Source organism: Rattus rattus, chromosome 18, assembly GCF_011064425.1.
Source record: "Rattus rattus isolate New Zealand chromosome 18, Rrattus_CSIRO_v1, whole genome shotgun sequence".
NCBI classification, from domain to species: domain Eukaryota; kingdom Metazoa; phylum Chordata; class Mammalia; order Rodentia; family Muridae; genus Rattus; species Rattus rattus.
Genome location: NC_046171.1, coordinates 4,492,516 through 4,516,184, shown reverse-complemented (window position 1 = coordinate 4,516,184; position 23,669 = coordinate 4,492,516). Strand labels below are relative to the sequence as shown.

The 23,669-nt window shown below is 53.5% G+C and overlaps 1 protein-coding gene across 1 annotated transcript; it reads left to right on the top strand.

The window, feature by feature from the left end:
- Positions 1 to 6,417: 6,417 nt before the first annotated feature.
- Fgd2 (FYVE, RhoGEF and PH domain containing 2) lies at positions 6,418 to 22,695 on the top strand. Its single transcript, XM_032888540.1, is given in 17 exon segments — positions 6,418 to 6,615; positions 9,243 to 9,424; positions 9,427 to 9,473; positions 10,161 to 10,241; positions 10,616 to 10,764; positions 12,153 to 12,309; positions 12,471 to 12,609; positions 13,098 to 13,156; positions 13,359 to 13,505; positions 13,975 to 14,067; positions 15,915 to 15,994; positions 16,085 to 16,115; positions 16,949 to 17,041; positions 17,793 to 17,924; positions 20,346 to 20,492; positions 21,734 to 21,880; positions 22,295 to 22,695. Coding segments are annotated over 17 exon segments (1,965 nt in total). The 5' UTR covers positions 6,418 to 6,550; the 3' UTR covers positions 22,511 to 22,695.
- The last annotated feature ends 974 nt before the right edge of the window (positions 22,696 to 23,669 follow it).

Sequence of the window (23,669 nt, the reverse complement as noted above, 5' to 3'; positions counted from 1 at the left end):
CTGGGTCCTTTCTGTTAGTATTCTGTCTAAGCTCCATCCCCCATAGTTACTGGCAACAACCAGGTATGCTCCACCCCACAGTTGCCTGGCAACAGCCAGGTATGCTCCGCCCCCCAGTTACCTGGCAATAGCCAGTGTGTCTGACACTATGAAAGGGGCTGCTTGCTCCCTCCTCACTTGCTCATCTCTTGCTCTAACCCCTCTTCCCTTCTTCCCGCTTTGTCCCTCCTCTCCCCATTCCCTTCTCTCCACGTGCTTATGGCCGGCCTCTACACCTCTACTTCTCTTCTCTATTCCTCTCCTCTCCTCTCCTCTCCACTCCTCTCCTCTCCTCTCCTCTCTTCGCCTCGCCTCGCCTCGCCTCTCCTCTCCTCCCCTCCCCCTCCCCTTTCTCCTCCTCTTCCTCTTCCTCCTCCTCTTCTTTCTCTCTCTCTCTCTCTCTCTCTCTCTCTCTCTCGCTCTCTCCTCTCCGCTCTCCTCGCTCTCTGCCCCTGCTACCCTCTTAACTCCCCTCTCCATGCCCTGAACAAATTCTATTCTATACTATACCTACCGTCATCCTGTGGCTGGTCCCTCAGGGGGAAGGGGTGTCCCAGCATGGGCCCCGCAGAAGCACCCCTTTCCCCAAACCTCATACACCTCCATAGAACATAATCCCCCCCCCTTTATCTTTTTATAAACACACCACTTTCTGTCCCCTTCTGAGAGAGATCTGTGGTCTTTGCTGCTGGTCAGCAGGCTCTGTCCTAGCCTCTGGGGACAGGGAGAAATGAGCTATGTCCACCCTCTATGTCGTTTTATGAGGACTAAATCCACAGGTGATTTACCAAGTTCCTAGTAATGAGAGAGCCCAGGAAGGACCTCCTCCAAGCCATGGAGGCTCTGTAATCGCGAGCTATACTTCAGAATGGCTTTTAGAGTCTCGTGAGCTTGCTTATGTAACAGCTCTCCCTGAAGGCCCTCACACAGACACTTAGGAACGTGGGAAGGACGACAGGGCCAGGCTGTGGGAGGGCTGTGCTTACTATTGTGTGTGAAGTCCAGGGGTGTGGGTATGTGCAAGTGAGCACAGCCTGGGAAGGGGGAGTGACGCAGGGAGTGTGGAGGGGTGCAGCCTGGGAAGGGAGCTGGTAGCTGAGAGAGAGAGAGAGAGAGAGAGAGAGAGAGAGAGAGAGAGAGAGAGAGAGAGAGAGAGAGAGGCAACAATGGGCGGAATGGCTGGACAGCAGACAGGAACAAGAGGTGCTTTTGTCCCTTGGAAGCCTGGCCACTCCTCCCCAAGCCATTTCTTCTTGAGCTGCTAAGGCGAAAGCAGTCAGGGCCTTGAAACCTTGAAACCCAAGATCGGTCTGGAGGGCCCGTGTGCTGGTCCCGTGTGAAGCTCGGGGACCTTTTCAGGCACTGCCTGGACCTTCCCCTGGGACCACATCTGGCTCCGCCTTCCCCACGCCTGTTCCTCCCGTGGAAAAATAATCCTCCCTACTTCCCTGCTTTTGCCTGGTTCAGAGACAGACCTGCCGGCTCCATATTGTCTCTATCATATTGTCTGTCAGGCTGGCCCCACTCCGCGATCCCCAGGCGCGGGGGGGAGCCAGCCCAGGCGCCACCTCTTATGACCTTGAGCCTTTCCTGAGGACCTGGCAACAGCCTCGCCAGGTCCCAGCCAACTCTCAGCTTTGAAACTGGATAGTTACCGCACGAAGATTAAAAGGCTGTTTACGTGGCCCACTGACGCGCGCTGTAGGTGTCAAGTCAGGCCTGCCCGAGTACTCTGCTGTCATTCTGGCTTTGTGTCAGTGCAGAAACTAGAGTGGGCCCTCCACCAAGTCACAGCCCTGGCTCATTACTACCCCCTCCACCCCCCACGGCTGGCTAACAAAAGATGACATTGCTCAAATTAACCCTAAAAGACAAGAACACTCAGGCCTTTCAGAAGCCAGAACACAGGCAAATTCCTAGGAAAGGCGACATCAGGAAGGTAGAGGGGGGAACCTTTCGGCCTGCTAAGGGGATAATCAGCTGCAAGCCGTTCCTCGGGGAAGCCTGAGTAAATGGTGGCAAAGAAACAAGTAGAAATAGCCTGGCTGTCTGGGGGGAGGGGCAGGCAGGGTGAGCTTCCGAGAGACTTACTGGATAGGCTAGTATTTCCCCCGCCCCTCTTCCTCACTGTACAGTCAGGGACTGGTCGACTGGGCGCCCACCCACCCACTGGCAACCGTCACAAGGGGGGGGCCCTCGGTCTGCACGTGACCAAGCAGGCTCCCCCAGCCCCCAGGGCCTCGAAAAGAGCAGGAGGCAAGGCCTTAGCAATGGAGCTGAAGCCAGAGAGAGCTGGCTGTAGGTGTCAGTCTGTCATTTTGCAGGCGATGCTTGCCTCGCTGAGGTTGACAGCCGGGTTAGGGAAGAGGGGGACCAGAATACACACTCTGAGCCCTCCTAGGCCACAGCTAAGCAACGAACTTACAAGGCTGGGAACATCTGTGCCCAAGCCCTATCCCACTACACACTGCTGAGGCAAAGGTTGAACCCTAACAAAGAGCGGTCTCCCCAAGACCAGGAGTGCCCAGAGGAAGTGTCCCTAAGGATAAAAGTGACCCGGGCTGGAGAGACGGCTCAGTGGTTAAGAGCGCTGACTGCTTTTCCAGAGGTCCTGAGTTCAAATCCCAGCAACCACATGGTGGCTCACAGCCATCTGTAATGAGATCTGATGCCCTCTTCTGGTGTGTATGAAGACAGCTACAGTGTACTTATATATAATAAATAAACAAACCTTTAAAAAAAAAAAAGTTTTAAAAAAAAAGTGACCCAGACTCTGTTCAATTTGTAATGAAAATGTTGTCACATCCCAAGGGCCCCAACTCACTCGGTAGCCAAGGGTGACCTTGATCCTCCCACTTCACCTCCCAATACTAGGATTACAGGAATATATGTGACCCACTGAGCTTAATTAGGGTGGCTTGTGTGAGCGTGAGTGAGAGCTCACTGGACAACAGGCAGCTTGTCACTGGCTACATCATTAAAGAAAGTGACACTCTCTCCCTTGGTGACCATCAGCTGGAGGGAGGACCTCGGGGAGCATCAACATATATATGCATGTATATATGCATGTATGCATCTTCCATGGTATGCAGGTGGTGGTCAGAGGGCATCATGCAGAAATCAATTCTCTCCTTTCACTTTGTGGGTTCTAGGTATGGAACTGAGGGTGTCAGGCTGGGCCTCAATATCCAGGCCATCCCCTCCCCCACACACATACATTTGTTCCTGGTTATTGGCCCTGTGCTTTCGAAATGGATACTCAGTTACACAGAGAGATTGTTGCTGAACAATCTCTGTCCCTGTCTCTTGAGAACCAACAGTGGTAACATTGTTTTGTAGGTAGTACATGTGTATGAACACACATGTCAATAAAACTCTTACTATAGTAATTGTGTAGCTATGTGACCATGGCTGTGTGTTGGTATTTAGGAGCCCCCTTGGCTTTTAGATACATATGGAGGGGTTGGGGATTTAGCTCAGCAGTTGAGCGCTTGCCTAGCAAGCACAAGGCCCTGGGTTCCATCCTCAGCTCCCTGGGGGGGGGGGGCGGTAGGGATAGATACATACGGAAATAATGTCATCTGGCATTTGGAGTTTGCTTATTAATTGGGACACAGAAGGGAAATGGAGAGGACCATGCACAGGCTGGGACTGGCTGGGGACTGAACTTTGGTGTGGGCTGAGGGCTCATGGGGGTGAATTATTCTATTCTGTCTACTCCCGTGCATGTTCTAAGTTTTTTATGACAAAAAAGTGCAAGCGGGTCTAAGGATGCTGCTGAGTTCGTAGACAGCTTGGCTTGCTGTGCGTCCTCAGCATAGTATAAAACTGGCATTGTGAGGCTGGAGAGATGGTTCAGCTATAGTGTACTCATATACATATAATAACTAAAGCTTTAAAAAAATATAACTAGCATTGTAAGGGCTGGAGAGATGGCTCAGCGGTTAAGAGCACTTGCTGCTCTTGCAGAGGACCTGCTCTTGGGATTAGTCCTCAGGACTGGGCCAGCCTGGTGGAAAACACAGCTGGGGGGGAGCTCAGAAGTGCAGGATTGCTGGGCAGAAGGCCCCAGACTCACAGCTGCCACAGGAGAAACAGTGCCAGGCACTTTGGGCTCCAGGATGGCTTCCACTTGGTCCTAGGACAAAGCCTAGCTTCAGCAGAGGGTCCTGGCTCAGGATCCGTGGGAGAGCGATGGGTGAATGGCCTTCCAGCTTGAATGAACGGAGCAGAGGTGCCGGTCACGTGTTCTGGAGACACCGAGTGACCGAGAGGCTCACGACTAGGCAGATTTCCCTAGGGTGCTGTGATCAGGAATGGCCCTGAGGATAGAGCACATGAAGGTCATCCCCCCAGCTCCCTAGGTCTTTGCTGGAGTGATAGGACACCTACCTGGGCTTCAGAAATGACAGTTCTCCCCTGTTCTTCCTGGGTGACCTCAGTCAGGCGTCTTGACTTTCATGAGCCTCTATTTCTGGTAAGGGAGCACACTGGTTAGCACAGTTCTGGGAATAAATGAGAAGAGCGTGGTTAGCTCTAACCCTGGAGGCTCTCCTGCCTAGGGCGCTAGAGAGAAATCAACATCTTTTTTTTTTTTTTTTTTTTTTTGAGCTGGGGACCGAACCCAGGGCCTTGCGCTTCCTAGGCAAGCGCTCTACCACTGAGCTAAATCCCCAACCCCAATCAACATCATTTTAAAAAATTATTCATGTTTATGAGTATACCGTCGCTGTCCTCAGACGCACTGGAAGAGGGCATCGGATCCCATTACAGATGGTTGTGAGCCACCATGTGGTTGCTGGGAATTGAACTCAGGACCTCTGGAAGAGCAGTCAGTGCTCTTAACCACTGAGCCCAGAAATCAGCATCATTAAGGCAAAAGCATCCAAAGAGATGTTGGCATGGCAGGGCCCCTCCCTGCATATCCTCACAGTCTGTGGGGGTTTTTGTTTTGTTTCTTTGTTTCCTTTTGTTTCTTTCCAGATAAAGTCTCTCTATGTAGCCCAGACTGTCTTGGAACTCGCTCTGTAGACCAAGCTGGCCTCAAACTCAGAGATCTGCCTGCCTCTGCCTCCCGAGTGCTGGGACTGAAGGTGTGCACCACCACCGGCCCAGCTTGCGATTATTTTTTTTAAAAATGATTTATTTATTTATTATCTATAAATACACTGTAGCTGTCTTCAAAGACACCAGAAGAGGACATCAGATCCCATTGCAGATGGTTGTGAGCCACCATGTGGTTGCTGGGACTTGAACTCAGGACCTCTGGAAGAGCAGTCAGTGCTTTTTTTTTTTTTTTTCTTCTTTTCTTTTCTTTTTTTCGGAGCTGGGGACTGAACCCAGGGCCTTGTGCTTGCTAGGCAAGCTCTCTACCACTGAGCTAAATCCCCAACCCGAGCAGTCAGTGCTCTTAACTGCTAAGCCATCTCTCCAGCCCAACTCATGATTTTTTTTTTTTTAAACATTTATATTTTAGGGGAGGGATACAAGAGACACAGTGTGTGGGGGTTGGAGTCCAGAGGCAACCGGAAAAAGCCCGCTCTTGGTTGGAGAGCTGGTTCATCAGTTAAAAGAACTTTCAAAGGACCTAGGTTTGGTTCCCACAACACCCTTTTCTGACCTCTGTGGGCACCAGGCACGAATGTGGTATAACAGACTCACACAGGCCAAACACACATACGCATAAAAATAAAAGGAGAGAAAAAGCCTATTTTTTTTTTCCTTTCACCATGTGGGGCTGCAGGGTTAGGCTCAAGCTGCCAGACTTGGCTACAAGCACTCTTACTTCTGAGCCATCTCAAACCCATCGCATCCGACCCCCTTTTTTTTGAGACGCGGTCTCCTGTGGCCCGGGCTGGTCGACTCTGCTTCTCTCCCTCCACCTCTCAAGTGGGTGCCACGGGCGTGCGCCACCATACCAAGTTCTACGGTCCTGAGGATAAAACCCTGGGCTTCCCGCATCCCACACAAGCACTGTCTACCAGCTGAGCTACATCCCCAGTCCTGTGGTCCGTTTTGTTTTTTAACTTAGAAGCTGTTTCCTTCAGCAGTGCACAGGGCCAGATGCAGGAAAGACGCTGAGAATGGTACCAAGTCAAAAAACTATGAGCCCCCAGCGAAGCTGTCAGTCCAGGATCCGGCTCCAGAAAGGTCCTGTGACCGTTGTTGTCACTACAGGTGTCTCCGGACAAGTATAAGTCTCCGGGAGGTAAAGGTCAGATGCCAAGAGTGCAGGGGCAGAGAGCGTCACAAGCTCCTCCCACAAGTAGGGAGAGCTCGACAGGCTCCTCCCACAGTAGGGAGTGCTGGTCTCTCTTCCAAGTCACTGGGACCACTTCCTCTTTTATCGCTCTGAAGATAGGAACTGCCCCAGGGCAGTCAGAAGAGATGGGCAGATTCCAGGCTGTGGTAGCCCTGCTTTCCGCGCAGGCCAGGGAGTGCTGAGGGCGCTGACCGGTTACCCACCTCCCTGCTTCTGGGGTAGCTGAGGACCACCTTGCAGGCTAGCAGGATGGAGCAAGCCTGTGCGAAGCAGGACTCAGTGTGCAACCTGGTGGCTGTGTTTGAGAACAGCAGGTACCGATGGTGGGGTTGGGGTCGAACCCGTCTATCTGGCCTGGTACTTTGGGAGATCTCCAATACGTGTGCACAGATCCCATTTAAACCAGGATACTAATGGGAACAAGAGGGCAGGATGCAGACAGTACAGAGCCATGCACCCTAGGCCAGTCTCCTAAGTTCCATTCTATACCTCAGGCCTTACCGGTGGCCCTAGGGTGTATCTTGTTCTGTTCCCATCCTAGGGAAGAAAGAGGGGTCGCAGGGACTAGGCTGTTTGAGTTTCTGAGCTTTGGGATTGTGTATAATGCTTGTGTCTAAAGGGGAAAGACAAAGCCAAGGGTGGGAGGGGTCCTAGGTAGTCTTGGAGGGGTGAAGCCATTTTGCAGGCCTGTGATTTGGGAGTGTCTTTGGTACTGTCCTCTGGAAACACGCGACAGATAGAGGTTTGGCCTCAGGAGGCTTGGTGGGGGGGGGGGAGTTGTGAGGTTCGGGGGTGTGGGGTGGGGGAAACTGTGAGGATCTGAGAGATGAGGGGAGGAGGGGCAGGTGGAGGGAGGGGCTGAGCCCTTGTTTATGCTAGAGGGTTCCAGAACCTGGGTAAGCCTGAGTGGTTCTAGCTGAGTCCCCATGCCTCCAGCTGCCAGATGCTGGGTAAGGCGGCTCTCGTACCTGAAGTTCCGAGAGAAGGACTCTCCTGTTAAATAACCCTCGGCCACTAGTGTTCCCAGCCCTAGGGAGCCACAAGAACACAGCGCAGTGCCTAGGGGTCTGTGGAGGGTGCAGAGGTAGATTTCTACTTATGACACCAAGTTTCGTCCTTCTGAGACACAAGGCCACAGGCTTTAGATGCCCTGGGAAGGCCTCCCTCCTGCGTGGTGAGGGTCGAGCACGGGAAGTGCCTGGGGCCTCCACTTGGAACCCTACATTCATTCCAGGGCAAGTTTCACTTCTGGAGTTGAGCAGCTTGACCCTGCCTCTCCAGGAGCCTGGCTGGACTCATTCTATTCAGCACCCAGGACAGCTCTTGGCCACGGCCTTCCTTGGACCACCCACCCCAGACGTGGGGGACCACCACACTCAGAGTGCTGGAGGGTGGTAGGCTCATGCGGGTGCCAGCTCTTGGGGTACTGAGCTGTGCCAGTCTGCACCGTGCAGGGAGAGTAACCGTACAGAGGAGTGGGTCACAGGAAGCACGGTCAGGAGTATGAGAGTCAGGCTCGGAGCGAGGGGTACCATGATGGCTTTTCTCTCTGTGGGGCCCTTGGCACCTACCTATTTGATCTGAAACTGAGGGCTAGAGAGGAAACAGACGCGGGCCTGAGTGCTTAGAAATGCAGAAGCTGAAACCAAGTGTACAGGAGAAAAACCTAAGACTCAGCACCCTCTCACCCCACTCCCACCGCCCTGGCTGTAGGTCCTGAGGCCAAGGAACTCCATTTTCTGTGTCTGGAATGGGCCCCATATTCCTTCTGCCCCCACAATGCCCCGTGACCAGGGCAATCGCCTCAGCTCTCTGGGTCTCTCTGTCCTTGACATCAAGGAGTAAAAAGACAGCTTAGCATGGAGGTTTGGGCCTCTGCCTTCCCCACCCGGCCCACTTTCAGGTTCCCATCCTTTCTGCCTCAGTTTCCACATCTGCAGCATGGACGCAGAGACTTCTTTACTGTCTGGGTTTGGAGGCTTGGTACCTGTCTGGCCTTTGTTACCCTGTCTGTCTTCCTCGTGGGGATGCCAACCCAATGACGTCACCCTGGCTATTTCTCTGCAGGTGCCTGGCAGGGATAACTCTGCCAGTGTGGGTTTCTCTGGCCTATGGGACTGGTAAATGCAGCAGAGCAGAGCTCCTCAGGCTGACTCTGCCCCCTCGTATCGGGGCATAAAGGGTATAAGTGTCCCCAAAGAGGCCCAGCTTCAGCATCTGTGACCCTGTTCTGAATTACCCTATGGCTCCCACATTTCCCTCAATGTGTCGGGAGAGCTTCAGAAATGAAAGCAGGGATGAAGGCCAAAGCTGGACTTTGATCCTGAAGGAACCTCTGAAAAAAAAAACAATCTGTGTGTCGAAGGGGTGGTTCTCTCTAGACGCGCTTGCATTTGAAACAGGGAAGTATATAGTTCCCCAGAGAATAAAACAGGTCATAGTGACTCATTTAGGGACTGATAGAGTTCCCCCCCCGGGGGGGGGGACTCAGAAGGATGGCGGTGGTGCTGGGGCCACGGTTCAGTTGGTAGGAGGATGTGCACAAGACCCTGCCCCCTAGGGGTTGGGGATTTAGCTCAGTGGTAGAGCTTGCCTAGCAAGCGCAAGGCCCTGGGTTGGTCCCCAGCTCTGAAAAAAAAAAAAAAAAAAAAAAAGACCCTGCCCCTGCCCCCTGCCCCCACCCCGTGTGAACCAGACATAGTGGTTCACGTATGTAATCCTGGCACCAGAAGTCCAAGGTCATCTTCCACTGTAAAGGCGGCCTTCAGTATGTGAGACCCTGGCTCACAAAAAGATGGGGGTGTGGGTGGGTGGGGACTGAGGAGGATTCAGAAGTTTTGACAAGTTCCCTCACTCTGCCGGGCCCTTGGGAGCCCATGAACACCAGGGGCTCACACCGGTTACCCCGAGGAGACCCTCCAGTGTGGTCCTTTCTCAGCAGGTCTCCGGGAGCAGCACCTGGACCCCATAGTTTTGAGGACCAGCCCCATAGCCCTGAACATCAGCTGCCCCTGTCCCCAGAGCCTTGGGAGGCACCCCCTGCCGGGGAGGCCTTGCAGTCTGAGTTCCGGCCAGTCAGCAGGACATATCTGAATTCCCTCAAGAATAAGCTATCGAGTGGGGCTTGAGGAAATCCTGCCAACCTGGGGCCAGCCCAGGGCCGGAGACTCAGGTGAGGGTTTGATCTCAGAACTGCTGACTCTGACTGGGGAATGGGTAGAAGGACCCTTTGGCTTTCTGTCTCTCTTTCTCTTTCTCTCTCCTCTCTCGCTTCTTCCTCCTATTCAAGACAGGATCCTGCAGTGTAGCCCAGGCTGGCCTTAAACTCACATTCTCCTGCTTCTGTATCCCCAGTGCTGGGGTCACAGGGTCACTCTAACTCTCCTTCTTTTTGTCTTTTTTTTTTTTTTTTTTCGGAGCTGGGGACCGAACCCAGGGCCTTGCGCTTGCTAGGCAAGCGCTCTACCACTGAGCTAAATCCCCAACCCCTCTAACTCTCCTTCTTATAAGGTCACCAACCACCCATCCTTATGACCTTATGTAACCTTAATGCTCTCCCAGCTCTGAGGGGCCAGAGGATGGCTCAGCTGGGATGCTAGGCCCCTTCTCCACGTGTCTTCCCCTTCGTGTGTGAGGCCTCCTTCCACAGTGGCTCCTTGACTCCTTGCTCCCATGAAACCCCGGGTAGAAGTTGCTTAGCCTTAAGGCTCAGGCCTGGAGCAGTGCATCTCTCTAGGCTGTATTCTGTAGGTCTACCAGGAAGGCGGGAATGCCAGAGGGTGTGCCCGCCAGGCAGAGCAACATTGTCTCCCGAGGAGCGGCAAGCCAAGTTGTCCACCCTTCTCCTCAATCCCCGTAGGAACCTGAGGAGAAGAGGGTCGTGCAGGAGCTTCTGGAGACGGAGCAGGCCTACGTGGCTCGCCTGCACTTGCTTGACCAGGCCAGTGGGGGCTCCTCATCACCCACCATATCAGGAGTGCAGACACCAGGCTGGGATTTGGCTTTTGCTCAACCCACTGACCTCATTGGGTAGCTTTGGGGCAGCATCAGAACTGAACCCATTAGCACCTCATGGACTGCCTTTGGTCCTGGCCAACCTCATATACGCATTGGCTTCCCCACTGATTACCCTAACTAGATGCCTGGCAACCAAGAAAGGCCCAAAGCCTAGGAAGACACAGATGGGGCTGTTCCCTTGGCCAAGCCCTAGGGACTCCTGGCTTGTCTGCCCATCTGTAAGGTGGCCTGAATCCAGGGCGGCGGGCGGTGGCTTCCTTCTGAGTAGGGTGTGAGTGCTGCTGGTTCCCTGTGTAGGTGTTCTTCCAGGAGCTGCTGAGGGAGGCGAGCCGTAGCAAGGCCTTCCCTGAGGACGTGGTGAAGCTCATCTTCTCCAACATCTCCTCCATCTACCGTTTCCACGCACAGTTCTTCCTCCCGGAGCTGCAGAGGCGCGTGGATGACTGGTGAGGACTCAAGTCACGGACCCGGGGTGAGGTTGCCTGTGAGGCCGTGTGCTTGAGTTTAGTTCTGGCCGTGGCTGTCTCCTGCAGGCCTCTACCTCTTACACAGCCGAGGAAGACGGGGCCATTCTAGGCCCTGTGACTTAAGAGGTTGGGTGTCGTGGTACCGAGTGGGTCCCTGGCCTTGATCTGTCGACAGGCTGATTTCCTAGCCAGCAGCTATGTGATGTTCACGCCATTGTTATATGGGAAGCCCTGATCCCAGCACCCGCATGTTGGTTCCCAACCATGTGTAGCTCCAGTTAGAAGGGGTCCAATAGCCTTCCTGTGGCCTCGGTGGGTACCAGGCATGCACATGAGCACATACATACATGCATACATGCAGGCAAAACACTGATACACATAAATAAATCTAAAGAGAGATGGGCCTGAGGGCTGGGGAGATGGCTCAAATCAGTAAAGCTTCGCTGAACAAGCCCACAGACCTGGCTTTAATGGCTGGGACTCACAGTGAAAGAGGAGAACTGTTTTTAGGTTTTTTTTTTTTTTTTTTTTTTCGGGATGGGGATCAAACCCAGTGTTTTGCTTTAGGCAGCTCTACCACTGAGCCAAATCCCCAACCCCTGAGGAGAACCGTTTTTCAACACTGTCCTCTGACCTCTCCATGTGTGCTATGCTACAAGCATCACCCCCACACATACACACACACAGGAGTGCACACACACATGCACATTCACATGACGGTAATAAATATGAACTTGTTAAAAAGAGAGATAGAGGGTTGGGGATTTAGCTCAGTGGTAGAGCGCTTTGCCTAGGAAGCAAGGCCCCTGGGTTCGGTCCCCAGCCAAAAAAAAAAAAAAAAAGAAAAAAAAAAAAAAAAAGAGAGAGAGAGATAGAGAGTTGGGTGGAGACCCATCTGGCCTACCCAGACCCAGAACAGTCTGCCAGGGCCACAAACAGGTCTGTCTGAACAAAAAAAAGCAAGATGGGGGTGGGGGTGGGACGCCGGCCTGTAAGCTCACCCAACATCACACCCGTCTTTTCTGAGGAGGAAAACCAAGACTTGGAGAAGCTTCCACAAGGACGCACGGCTTAGACTGAGGAGAGCAGAGACAGGCAGCCATCCTGGGCTGTACTCTCAGGCAACCTTCTGCAGTCTCTCCAACCAGGCCTTAATGGGCCTCAGAGGGAGGCTAGCCAGGGACCAGGGCTCAGAGCGAAAGGAGGAGGCAGACCCTCAGGGAGCCACACTCCGACCTCCTCCCCACCCCCCCCCGACCCCCGCCTCAGGGAGCCTGGAAAGGCTATTGGGAGCTGGGAAGCATGAGTCTGGCTCAGGAGCCAGAGACAGGAGTTGGCCAGACTGAACGCATCCCCTCCCAACTCAGGACAGCCACACCCCGCATCGGGGATGTGATCCAGAAACTGGCCCCGTTTCTGAAAATGTACAGCGAGTACGTGAAGAACTTTGAGCGGGCGGCAGAACTGCTGGCCACCTGGATGGACAAGTCGCAGCCCTTCCTGGAGGTGGTCACCCGCATCCAGGTGAGGGGCCCAGGGGAGGAGCCTGCACGGCTACCTGGTGAGCCTGACCTATCTCTCCCCCACCCTCCCACCCCCGCAAGCCATTTGGACAACCTCAGGTCTGGTACCCCATTTTCTCCACTCTCACTCTCCCGCCCACCCCACTCCCCCTGCTCCCCAAGCGCAGTGAGGCCTCCGGCAGCCTGACCCTGCAGCACCACATGTTGGAGCCTGTGCAGAGAATCCCGCGGTACGAACTGCTGCTCAAGGAATATGTGCAGAAGCTGCCAGCCCAGGCCCCAGACCTCGAAGATGCCCAGAGTGAGGACACTCTGGGGGCCCAGGGAGCTGGGGATGGGGGTGGTGGGGACCTACTTAAATGGTCCCGATGACCTGATTGAAGACTGATTGGTTGGTGATGACCCATCGTTGGTCCTTTATCCGAGGTATCCACACCACGTGAGCCACAGACAAGGCAGGGTGGCAAGGCCCAGAGAGGTTAAGTGACTCGCCCGTGGTCACACAGTCCAGAAAAGAGCAGAGCTGGGATTTGAACCTACACCTGTCGGGCATACACTCTTAGGTCAGGTTTTGCTTTGGGAGTAGTAGTCATCAATCTAGTCCCAGTGGCCTCAGGGTCCCCATCCTGGGTGGCTTCCATCTTCTAGACCGTCGTTGTGCTAGCCTGCATGAGCAGGACTGTGTTTGTGGTAGTTATGGTAGGTGCCCCCGCCTCTGGTGCTATTGTAGAACCCAAGTCCTGGGGCTGCAGGTCTCCAGGAATGACTGGGGCTCTGTTCCCTTGCTAGGAGCACTGGACATGATCTTCTCAGCTGCACAGCACTCGAATGCAGCCATTGCTGAGATGGTGAGGAGTCTGTCCTCGGAGTGGGCATGGGGGCATCCCCGGACAGGCCCTGTCTCTTGGTCCTTGTATCCACTGATCCTATCCAGGGTACCTGCCCCATGCTACCTCCTTGCCTTTGGCTCCCCCATCCTATCCCATCAGGCACACTCTCAAGAAGCTGGGACCCTGCCCAGCCTAGGCTGAAGGTGTGCCCCATCTCCAGGAGCGGCTGCAGGGCCTGTGGGATGTGTACCAGCGCCTGGGCCTGGAGGATGACATTGTGGACCCTTCCAACACCCTGCTCCGAGAGGGCCCTGTTCTCAAGATCTCTTTCCGCCGCAGCGACCCAATGGAGCGCTACCTGGTTTTGGTAGGGGCTGCCGGGTGGCTGGTGGGTGAGGGGCCAGCTTTGCATCCAGGTTTGCCCCCCCCGGGGGGGGGGAAGCAGAAATCAGGGTCTGAGCTCAGGTTGGCTTTAAAGCCTGTGTTGCGTCTGGCGCAGCAGGAGGGAATTAGGTTAGCTGCCCCGGAAGTTCTGCTGAGCTGACCCTGGGAAACCGGAATCTTCTGAAACCAGGCAGCGTTGTTATCAGGAGGTGTATATCTCCTGTCAGCCCACAGGCTCCTGTGGTTGCTTTGGACCCCCAGTGCTCACGGTAGACCTAGACGGACCTTCGGGGCCCATCACTGCAGTTGGGGGCTAGACAGCCACATCCTCACCCCATCCCGGATCGCCCGTGAGCCAGCCTAGAATGTAACCAGAGGGGAGGGGGAGGCGCGGGGGTCAGGGCACTCAAAGCACCCCGAGCTGCCGCCCATACCTCCCCATGTCCTCCCAGTTCAACAACATGCTTCTGTATTGCGTGCCCCGGGTCCTCCAAGTGGGTGCCCAGTTCCAGGTGAGGACCCGCATCGACGTGGCTGGCATGAAGGTGAGCTGTTCCCCAAAGAAGGCTCAGGGTGGGTGGTTGACAACAGGGGCCAGAGCAGGTCCTTGTAAGGGTAGCATGGCTTCCTCTGGGACAGTTCACGACCCTGACAACCTCACGGTGCTTTCCTTGCACCACTGTGGTTCAAAGGGTAATGTGTGGCCGCTGTTCTCAGACCACATGAAAAGGCCCTGTGTTGGGTTGGTCCCCAGCTCCGAAAAAAAAAAAAAAAAAAAAAAAAAAGGCCCTGTGTGCCTGTTTGGCTGCCACCCTTTGGCAAGCCTGTCTCACTTGCTAGCGGCCCCATAGCGCCCTCTGCTGGACGTTGCTGGGCATGGTGGGTGAGAAGCTGTCTATGACAAATGGAAGCCTTTTTTTTGAGTCAGGTTTAAGGGACGGTGGGGCTTGAACCACCTTGGGCGTTCTACCGACCTAAGACCTAGGACCCGGTGCGGGGCGCACGTCATTCGTACAAGGCGATTGTGTCTGTGGTCTGAGATGATCCTTGTGTTTCCCAGCCTAAAAAGGAGAGATTACAGAGGTATGCCATTCAGGAACCTCACATATAACCCAACAGGTTGTAACCTGCACAGGGATACCTCACCGCAGAGGTGCCATCGGTGACCTATGACAGATTGCAGAGTTACCGTGAGAGCCGGCCAGCAGATGGCAGTCTAATATCTTGTTCTGATAAGATCCCGGCCATGTGCCACTTGGCCACAGATATCAGGAGAGCCTTCTGAAGCAGGAGGCCCTTTGGTGATGAGCACAAAGAGCTGTGTGGGATAGAAAGACCCTGAACTGGGCCGGACCTGCAGAATGTGGCTGAGACGGCGTGGCGGGCATCCAAAACCTGGAGGTTCTAATGAGGATCCCAGGGCACCTTGACTCAGGCCGGGAACTCTCTGGGGTTCTCCTTTCTTCTCAAAGCCCTTCCTGCTTGGACTCCTCCAAGCTTTCAGCCTCCACCTTCTCCTGATCCCACCTCTGACAAGGGTGCTAACAGTTCATCCAGATCTCCCACGCTGCTCCCTCAGCGCCCGCCCCCTCTCTTCCCAGGGCTTCTTTTTTTTTTTTTTTTTTTCGAGCTGGGGACTGAACCCAGGGCCTTGTGCTTGCTAGGCAAGCGCCTACCACTGAGCTAAATCCCCAACCCCGCGCTTCTGTCCTTTGAAGCAGACTTCACAGGCCTCTCCCTCCATCCCCCAGAATACAGGGTCCAGACCCCACCTAGCCCTTCCTGATGTGAGTCTGTGTAGAGAAGTCAGGCCACTGAGGGTTATAGGATCAGAGTCCTCAGGGTTCTAGGGCTTAAGATCTGACTCAGATTCCTCATGCCAGTCTCTGTGCACATAGCTTGGGGTTAGGTCTAGGTCGACTAGGCTCTGGGGGAGGGGTGAGGATGAGTATTTAACAAACCTCAGTCTTATGGCAGAAACCCAATGCTAGCTGCCTCATTTTGCCTCTTAAAAGCTGTGTGACCAGGCTGGGGAGATGGCTCCATGGTTAAAGAGCACTGACTGCTCTTCCAGAGGTCCTGAGTTCAATTCCCAGCAACTATATGGTGGCTCACAACCATCTATAATGAGATTTGATGTTTCATTTAAGCTACGAAGAAAACAACCCCAAAGGTTTTCCATAGACTCAAGTGATTTCAAGGTCCAGCCTCTATTTCTGGTGACTCTTCAGAACCGTCCCCTCCACTTCATACCGTGTCAGCACCGGTGCTGCTGACATAGTTCCGAAGTCTTCAGTCCCCTTTGTGCAGAGCTAGGCATGTGGCAGGGGAAGGACCACTCCTGCCCTCAGTGCGGGGATGTGATTCTGATGGTGCCTTCCTCCACCGGCAGGTGCGGGAGCTGACGGACGCTGAGTTCCCGCACTCCTTCCTGGTGTCCGGCAAGCAGCGAACGCTGGAGCTGCAGGCCCGGTAGGTGCTAGTGGGCTGGGGCTGCCTGAGACCAGCAGATGACCCGGCTGGTACTGTCCTCCGCATTGGGTTCTCTTTCCTTCTGAGCAGGTCCCGAGAGGAAATGGTTTCTTGGATACAGGTATGGGCACTCCTGGGAGTCTGAACTAGGCCTACTTGAGAGGAATGGGAGGGAAGGGGCATGTGTGTGTGTGTGTGTGTGTGTGTGTGTGTGTGTGTGTGTGTGTGTGTGTGTGTGTTCCAATACCTGGGTGTGCCTGGTTGCCTCGTTTTTGTTTTTGTTTTTTTTCCTGTAGAGTTTAAACCAGCTATACCAAATCCTGTTATGCCTTTCTGGGTGGTTTGTAGCAACTATGTATGCATGCGTGCATGCATGTATGTATGTATGCATGCATGTATCTATGTATGTATCTATGTATCTATGTATGTATCAATGTATCTATGTATGTATCTATGTATCTATGTGTGTATCTATGTATCTATGTGTGTATCTATGTGTGTATCTATGTGTGTATGTATGTATCTATGTATCTATGTATCTATGTGTGTATATATGTATCTGTGTATGTATGTGTGGTGTATGTATGTGTGTGTGTGTGTATGTATGTATGCATCATACAGCTTTCTGCCTGCATGTATGTATGCCTGCAGGCCAGAAGAGGGCATCGGATCTCAATACAGATGGTTGTGAGCCACCATGTGGTTGCTGGGAGTTGAACTCAGGACCTCTGGAAGAGCAGTCAGTGCTCTTAACCACTGAACCATCTCAGGTCTGGAGCAACTCTTATAACTCGGCATAACTCTTATAACTTGGCATGTATAACCTGGAGCTGACAGCTTCTCCTTCATATAGAGTCCGGGGCCTACTTCAGGCTGTACACTTAGCTAAATGTATTGGATGTGGGCAAGATGCCTTGGGCACCCCTCACCTCCCCAACCCCCACCCCCACTTAGGCCTGCCAGGCAGCTATTGACCAAGTCGAGAAGCGAAGTGAAACCTTCAAGGCCGCTGTCCAGGGACCTCAGGGGGACACACAGGAGCCCAAGGTAATAGGACCTTCTGCACCCCAAGGCTGAGTTTCAGGAACAAAGAGTATCCCCTAACCAGGATTGACTTTACATGAAGGGTCCAAGGAAGCCCTTCCACCCAGCATTACCCTCAGGTCAACGGGGGCCAGAGTTTCCGAGTTAGCAGTATCTCTCTTGTGTTGTGATCCAGCACTCGGGAGGTAGAGACAGGAGGATCGGAAGTTCAAGGTTATCCTCTGATTTTTAGTGAGTTCAAGGCAAGCTGGGGCCCCAAGCAGCCCTAGCTCAAAAAGAACCTTCAAAAAATAGAAGGCAAATATTTTGCCTTTTGCTAGGTGTGTCATCAGACCTGTGATTCCAGCCCTGTGCATTGGGGGCTAGCCTGGGCTACATAGTGAGTTCCAGACCAGACTTGGTTATACAGTAAGACTCTGTTTCGAAAACAAACAAAGCAAACGTGTCTGCCGTTGGAGCCTTGAGTAGAGAGCTGTATGAAGACCAGGGAGGACCCCTGCATAGCCGAGGCTAGACTAGTAGATCTGAACTGATCAGAGAAGCAGGGAGAGTTGAAGGTGGGCTCCCGGATCTCAGCTCTGAACTCTGGCTTTCTGGGTGACGCTCCCGAGTTGTTTGACCTCTCCAGGCCTGCCTTCCTCACCTGTACAGTGAGACTATTAGCCAGCAAACTACCTCAAGCAAAGGTTGGGGGCCTCCAAGGGGTACAAGATGCCCCGAAGCGCCTACCCAGCCAGCTGCTCCCCTTCCTCAGCCACAGGCAGAGGAGCTGGGTCTCCGAGCGCCTCAGTGGGTCCGAGACAAGATGGTGACCATGTGTATGCGCTGCCAGGAGCCCTTCAATGCCCTGACTCGTCGGCGTCACCACTGCCGGGCTTGTGGCTACGTGAGTACACATTGCAGGGACTGGGCACCCAGAACCTGCCTTTGCCCAGGACATTCCTGCCTCCAACATCAGGCTCAAACTGGATCCCGTCCATCCTGGCCGACTCTCTGGCCTGGATGTGTCCACCGCCCTTGTATGTCCCACCTGTGATGCTGTGTGAAGCTCAGGGGCAATGGGGACAGGAGATGGGTTCAGGGAAGTGAACCGGCCTGTGGAAGCTTCCTTCAGTGATCTTTCCTGTTACCTGCCCAGAGCTGAGCGTCTTTATCCCCTGCTGGGCACCCACCCACTGCCTACAGTTTGCCAGTCCCACAACCTGGTATGTCCCTGGTATTAGCAGAGGCTAATCCTCTCTCTTCTCCATTTTTTTTTTTTTTTCGGAGCTGGGGACCGAACCCAGGGCCTTGCGGTTGCTAGGCAAGCTCTCTTCTCCTTTTATACATTGCAAACTCCAAATTCCTGGGCAGGCCTCCGTTTCCCCACCTGAGTCCTAAAGTATAATCTTGTGAGATGGGAGCAGGAGGGCCACGAGTTCACAGCCAGCTTGAGCTACCTAGCAAGACTGTAGTATTCAAAGTCTTTTAAAGTACAATAATATGCCTTCTAGATGGCTCAGGGGTGATGGCATTAGCCACCAAACCTGATGACCTGAGTTCAACCCCTGGGACTCATAGAGCAGAAGGAAAAACTGATTCCTGTAAGATTATCCCAACTTTCCAACTTCCACAGCTATACCATGATGTGTGTGTGTGTGTGTGTGTGCGCGCGCGCGCACGTGCATACACACTCACTCTTGTACATGCTCACAAACACTAAATGGTTAAAAAAAATTAGCCAACAACAGCTCGAAGCCAAATGACTGGTGCATGCATATAATCTCAGCACATGGAAGGAGGAAGTAGGATCAGAAGTTCCAAGTCAGCCTGGGCTACATAGTGAGTTTTGGGTCAGCCTGGGCTACATAGTGAGTTCAGGGTCAGCCTGGGCTACATAGTGAGTTCTGGGTCAGCCTGGGCTACATAGTGAGTTCTGGTCAGCCTGGGCTACATAGTGAGTTCTGGGTCAGCCTGGGCTACATAGTGAGTTCTGGGTCAGCCTGGGCTACATAATGAGTTCTGGGTTAGCCTGGAACATGGCTACATGAGACTCTACCTCAGAAAAGCAAATGAGGTTGTTGAAGAGAAAATGATGTGTTTAATAATTATACGAAATAAATTTCTCAATAAAGACAGAGGAGAGATGGCTCAATACTTAAGAGCACTTGGTGCCCTTGCAGAAGACTCCAGCTCCAGTGACACCTCCTCCCGGCCCCCACAGTCACCCACACGCATGTGGTGTACGCTCACATAGAAGACATAAGTAGGAAATAAGAAGAGAAGTGCCTACATGTCTCAGTAAAAGCATAGTACACTCCCAAGGCGCGCACACATGCACGCAGGCTCGGGTGTCCTCACCCTGACTCCTGGGTGTCTCAGGCCCGTGCATGTCCTCTTTGGGGAGTCAGTGAGTCACCATTTCGTTTCGTGTTCAGTTGCCAGTTTCTGTCTTCCCTTTCTGCCTCAGGTGCCCTGTGAAGGCGGGGTACACAGTGACTCCCCGAGAGTAGCCACACCCAGCATGCCCGGGGCACCCCGGTCTTCCTCAGAGTCACACTCATGGTACCCGGAGTTTCTCTCCACACCTCCCTCACCTAGTATCGCTGAACATCCTCACACACCTTCAGCTGGGAGCTGGGTGGCTGGGCTCCCCAGAACACCTGATGGGTCTTCCTGACCCTCCCTTCTACAACAGGTGACAAACACTGGTTTGTTTGGTTTTTTTTGTTTTTGTTTTTTTCTTTTTTTTTTTTTTTTTTTATCTTTTTTTTTTTTTTTTTTCTTTTTCTTTTCTTTTCTTTTTTTTTTCTCGGAGCTGGGGACCGAACCCAGGGCCTTGCACTTGCTAGGCAAGCGCTCTACCACTAAGCTAAATCCTCAACCCCGACAAACACTGTTTTGTTTGAGACTGGGCCTCACATGCCCCCCACCACCATTCCCTGCCCTCCCACCGCACCCCCAATCTCCCCACTTTGTTTACCAACTGAGAACTACATCCCCATCTGTAAAGCCTGGGACCTTAAAGGCGCCGTTTCGGGGCTGCCAGTTAGCTGTGTGGCCTAACCAGTCACTTTCTCCTCTGAGTCACCCTGCCCTAGCTGTTTCATCAGAGGGCGTGCGTGTATGTGTGTGGTGGTGGGGCAGAGTCCTGCCCTTGCTGGGGCCAGTGAGGTTCTGGTAGCTACAGCTTGTTCTGCCTAGCCATCCCTGACCCAGCCCCATGTAAGAGGCTCACGCAGGGAAAGTGGGTAGGTAGGGCTGTGCAGTGGGGCTGGGCTCCTGGGGACCAACCAAGCTTCCTTAACCCCGCTGCCCCCATCCACAGGTAGTGTGTGCAAAGTGCTCTGACTACCGTGCGGAGCTGAAATATGACGGCAACAGGCCCAACCGAGTCTGCCTGACCTGCTACACGTTCCTCACCGGAAACCTGCTCCCTGACAGCAAGGAGGACAAGAGGCGAGGCATCTTGGAGGTGAGGGCTGGAAACGGTCCTTCCCATAATTCTCTTTGCAGAAGACTCTGTCCAGGGTTCTGAGAAACAAGCCACCAGCGCTCCCCTCCCCTCATCTTTCAACCCACAGACAATCCCTCTCCTCTAGTCCAAACATACAGGACCTGACAACAGCCAGGAGCCATGGGCTGTAGGGTATTACTTGGTCTCCCCCACTCCTCTGTGTCCCCGGCCTGTCTGTTCCAGTTCACGCTCCTAGGGCCCACCCCACAGTTCTGCAAGGCGAAGACGTGAATGTGCCAGCGACCTTGTGTGATAAGTAGGGATACCCGGGCTCCAGTCAGGTGGACTGCAGGCACCATTCTAACTGGAAGGGGCCTCGGAAACCCAGTCCGCAGGTCTCCTCTGTGATCTGACTGCCAGCCTCAAGCCCTCCCAGAACCACTCCCCGTTCCATGAGCATGTGCTATGGCAACCCGTCGTGGTCATCTTTGAGCTCCCCCATGCTCACACCAGAGTCTGGTGTGCAGCTTCCTGTAGCTCATGGGGGACAAGAGTATCAGGAGTCCCTTGGAAAATAGTTCACCCACGAGCGAGTTGGTTTCTCCTCACAGACTTCGGCTCCCTCTCTACCCCATATGTCCCCTCGAACCAGCCCCACAACTGGGCAAAAGACCTGCTTCCATAGTTTCATGCCTGTCATGCCCCAACTCTGTCCCTTGACCAGCTCAGGTGGACAGCCCTGACTCCGTCAGCTCGGGCTCTGGCACTCGCCGATGTGAGGACCCACACCTCATCGCTCCCACGGTTCTGCCTGCTGTTGGCCAGCATGAACCAGGACGGTGGAGTCTCTGAGCCTCTGACCTGCCATTCTTTGTAGCGTCCCGCAGAGATTAAGGATAGTGATTGTGTCAGGAGTGATGGCATATATGCCCAGAACCCCAGAATCCTGGGGTGTGGAGAAGATGATCAAGAGTTCAAAGCCAGGGTTGGGGATTTAGCTCAGTGGTAGAGCGCTTGCCTAGCAAGCACAAGGCCCTGGGTTCGGTCCCCAGCTCCGAAAAAAAGAAAAGAAAAAAAAAAAAGAGAGTCCAAAGCCATCCCTTGCCACATACCAAATTTTAGGTTAGCCTGGGCTACATGAGCCTCTGTCTTTTTTTAAAAAAAAAAAAAAAGTAGTGATTGTCAAGTTTCAGGGCTGATGTCTGGTCCCATGACACCTTGTGGGCACTCTGTCACCTGACTGTCCTTTCTACTTTCAGAAAGAGACCTCCGCAGGGCCCGACCAGAGTGTGGTGTGCAGTTTCCTGCAGCTCGTGGGGGACAAGAGTATCAGGAGCATTCCCCGGAGCTGGTGTGTGATCCCCCGGGATGACCCGCTTGTGCTGTATGTCTATGCAGCCCCCCAGGTATGCCATGTCTGTTCCAGCTAGGCCTCCCCACTCTCACGGGGGAGGGGAAAGTGGGCTGGGGGGATTATTTGCCCAACAGGGACACGGTTTCCTCAAGTTATAGGTTACTGAGCTTTAGAGCTGGGCACAGACTGAAGAACGGCTCATTCTTCCTCCTCCTCTTCCTCCTCTTCCCCCTCCTCATCCTCCTCTTCTTTCTCCTTCTTCTCCTCTTCCTTTCTTCCTCCTCCTTTCTTCCTACTCTGCCTCCTCTTCTTTCTCCTCCTCTCCTCTTCCTCCCTCCCCTCCTCCTCCTTTTCCTCCATCTTCCAACAGGCCCCGTCCCTCAAGGGCTTCTGGTGCAAGCAAACATGTGTCAGGGTCTGGGAGGCTAAATTGGGGGACGGTAACCCATGGCTTTTTTCCCACCAGGACACGAAGGCTCACACCTCCATCCCCTTGCTGGGTTATCAGGTGACCTCAGGGCCCCAGGGGGACCCTCGGGTTTTCCAGCTGCAACAGTCAGGCCAGCAGTACACCTTCAAGGCTGAGTCTGTGGAGCTGCAGGGCCGCTGGGTGAGAGCCATCAAGCGTGCGGCCAGCGGCTGGACCCCTGAGGGACCTGACGAAGAAGACATGTCTGACTGACTGAACCACAGCTGGCTGCTCATCGAGAACCTTGTCCATGACAGCCTTCCCACGGCTCTGTCATTTTACCCCAGGCTACCCCTGACCCATCTGTTGTCCATACCAAGATGATTCGTCTGACTCTGCATCCAGCAGACATGGGTCCTTTCCTTCAGGAAGGCACACATGTCCCAGCTGGCTTGGGAGACTGGGGAGGAGGGTGTCCCCAGACCATGCTAAAATGGAGAAGTATGACCTATGTTGCAGCTTAATGGGTAGCATGCCTGCCTAGCATGCATAAAACCCTGGGTTCAGTCCTCAGCAACATAAACTGGGCATGGTAATACATGCCAGCACTTGGATGGGTAGAGGAAGGAGAATGAAAAGTCGAGGTTACCCTTGGCTACATAGTTAAGGTCTAACCTGGGCTACATGAGAAACTCAGCGTACGCACACGCAGGTGCGCGCACACACACACACACACACACACACACACACACACACACATCAAAGTAAAATATGAAAAGTGCCAGTAACCAGGACCGTCGGTGCCCCGGTGAGGGTATGAGCCTGGGTGTGAGTCAGTCACCTAGGAAGCTTTAAAAGGGTCCAGGGGAAGAAAGAGACACCAACTAACTTTGAAATTAAACAATGCCCGTGTCTATTCACAAGGCTTTTTTTTTTTTCTTTTTTTTTTTCGGAGCTGGGGACTGAACCCAGTGCCTTGCACTTGCTAGGCAAGCACTCTACCGCTGAGCTAAATCCCCAACCCTTCACAAGGCTTTTTATCTGCTTGATCTGAGAAGGGGGAGGCCAGAGAACATGGGGGGATGCCATGGAAGGATCCTAGGTACCGGGCCCTATGCACCACGGCCAGGGAGGAAGCTGAAAGCCACTCAGGGTATCCTGCCAAAGTCAGAGGAACCATGATCGGAGTAGCAAGATCCCATGAGGCCATGTGTGTGTATGTGTGTGTGTAGGCATGTGTGTGGTGTGCATTATGCTTGTGTGGTGTGCATGTGTGTGTGTACAGGCTTGTGTATGGGGTGTGTGTGGTGACACACTTAATGTGTGTGGTATGTGTGTGTGGTGTGCATGTGTGCATGTGTGGGGTGTGTGTACACACATGTGTGTGGTGTGCATGTATGTGTGTACAGGTTTGTGTGTAGGGTGTGTGTGG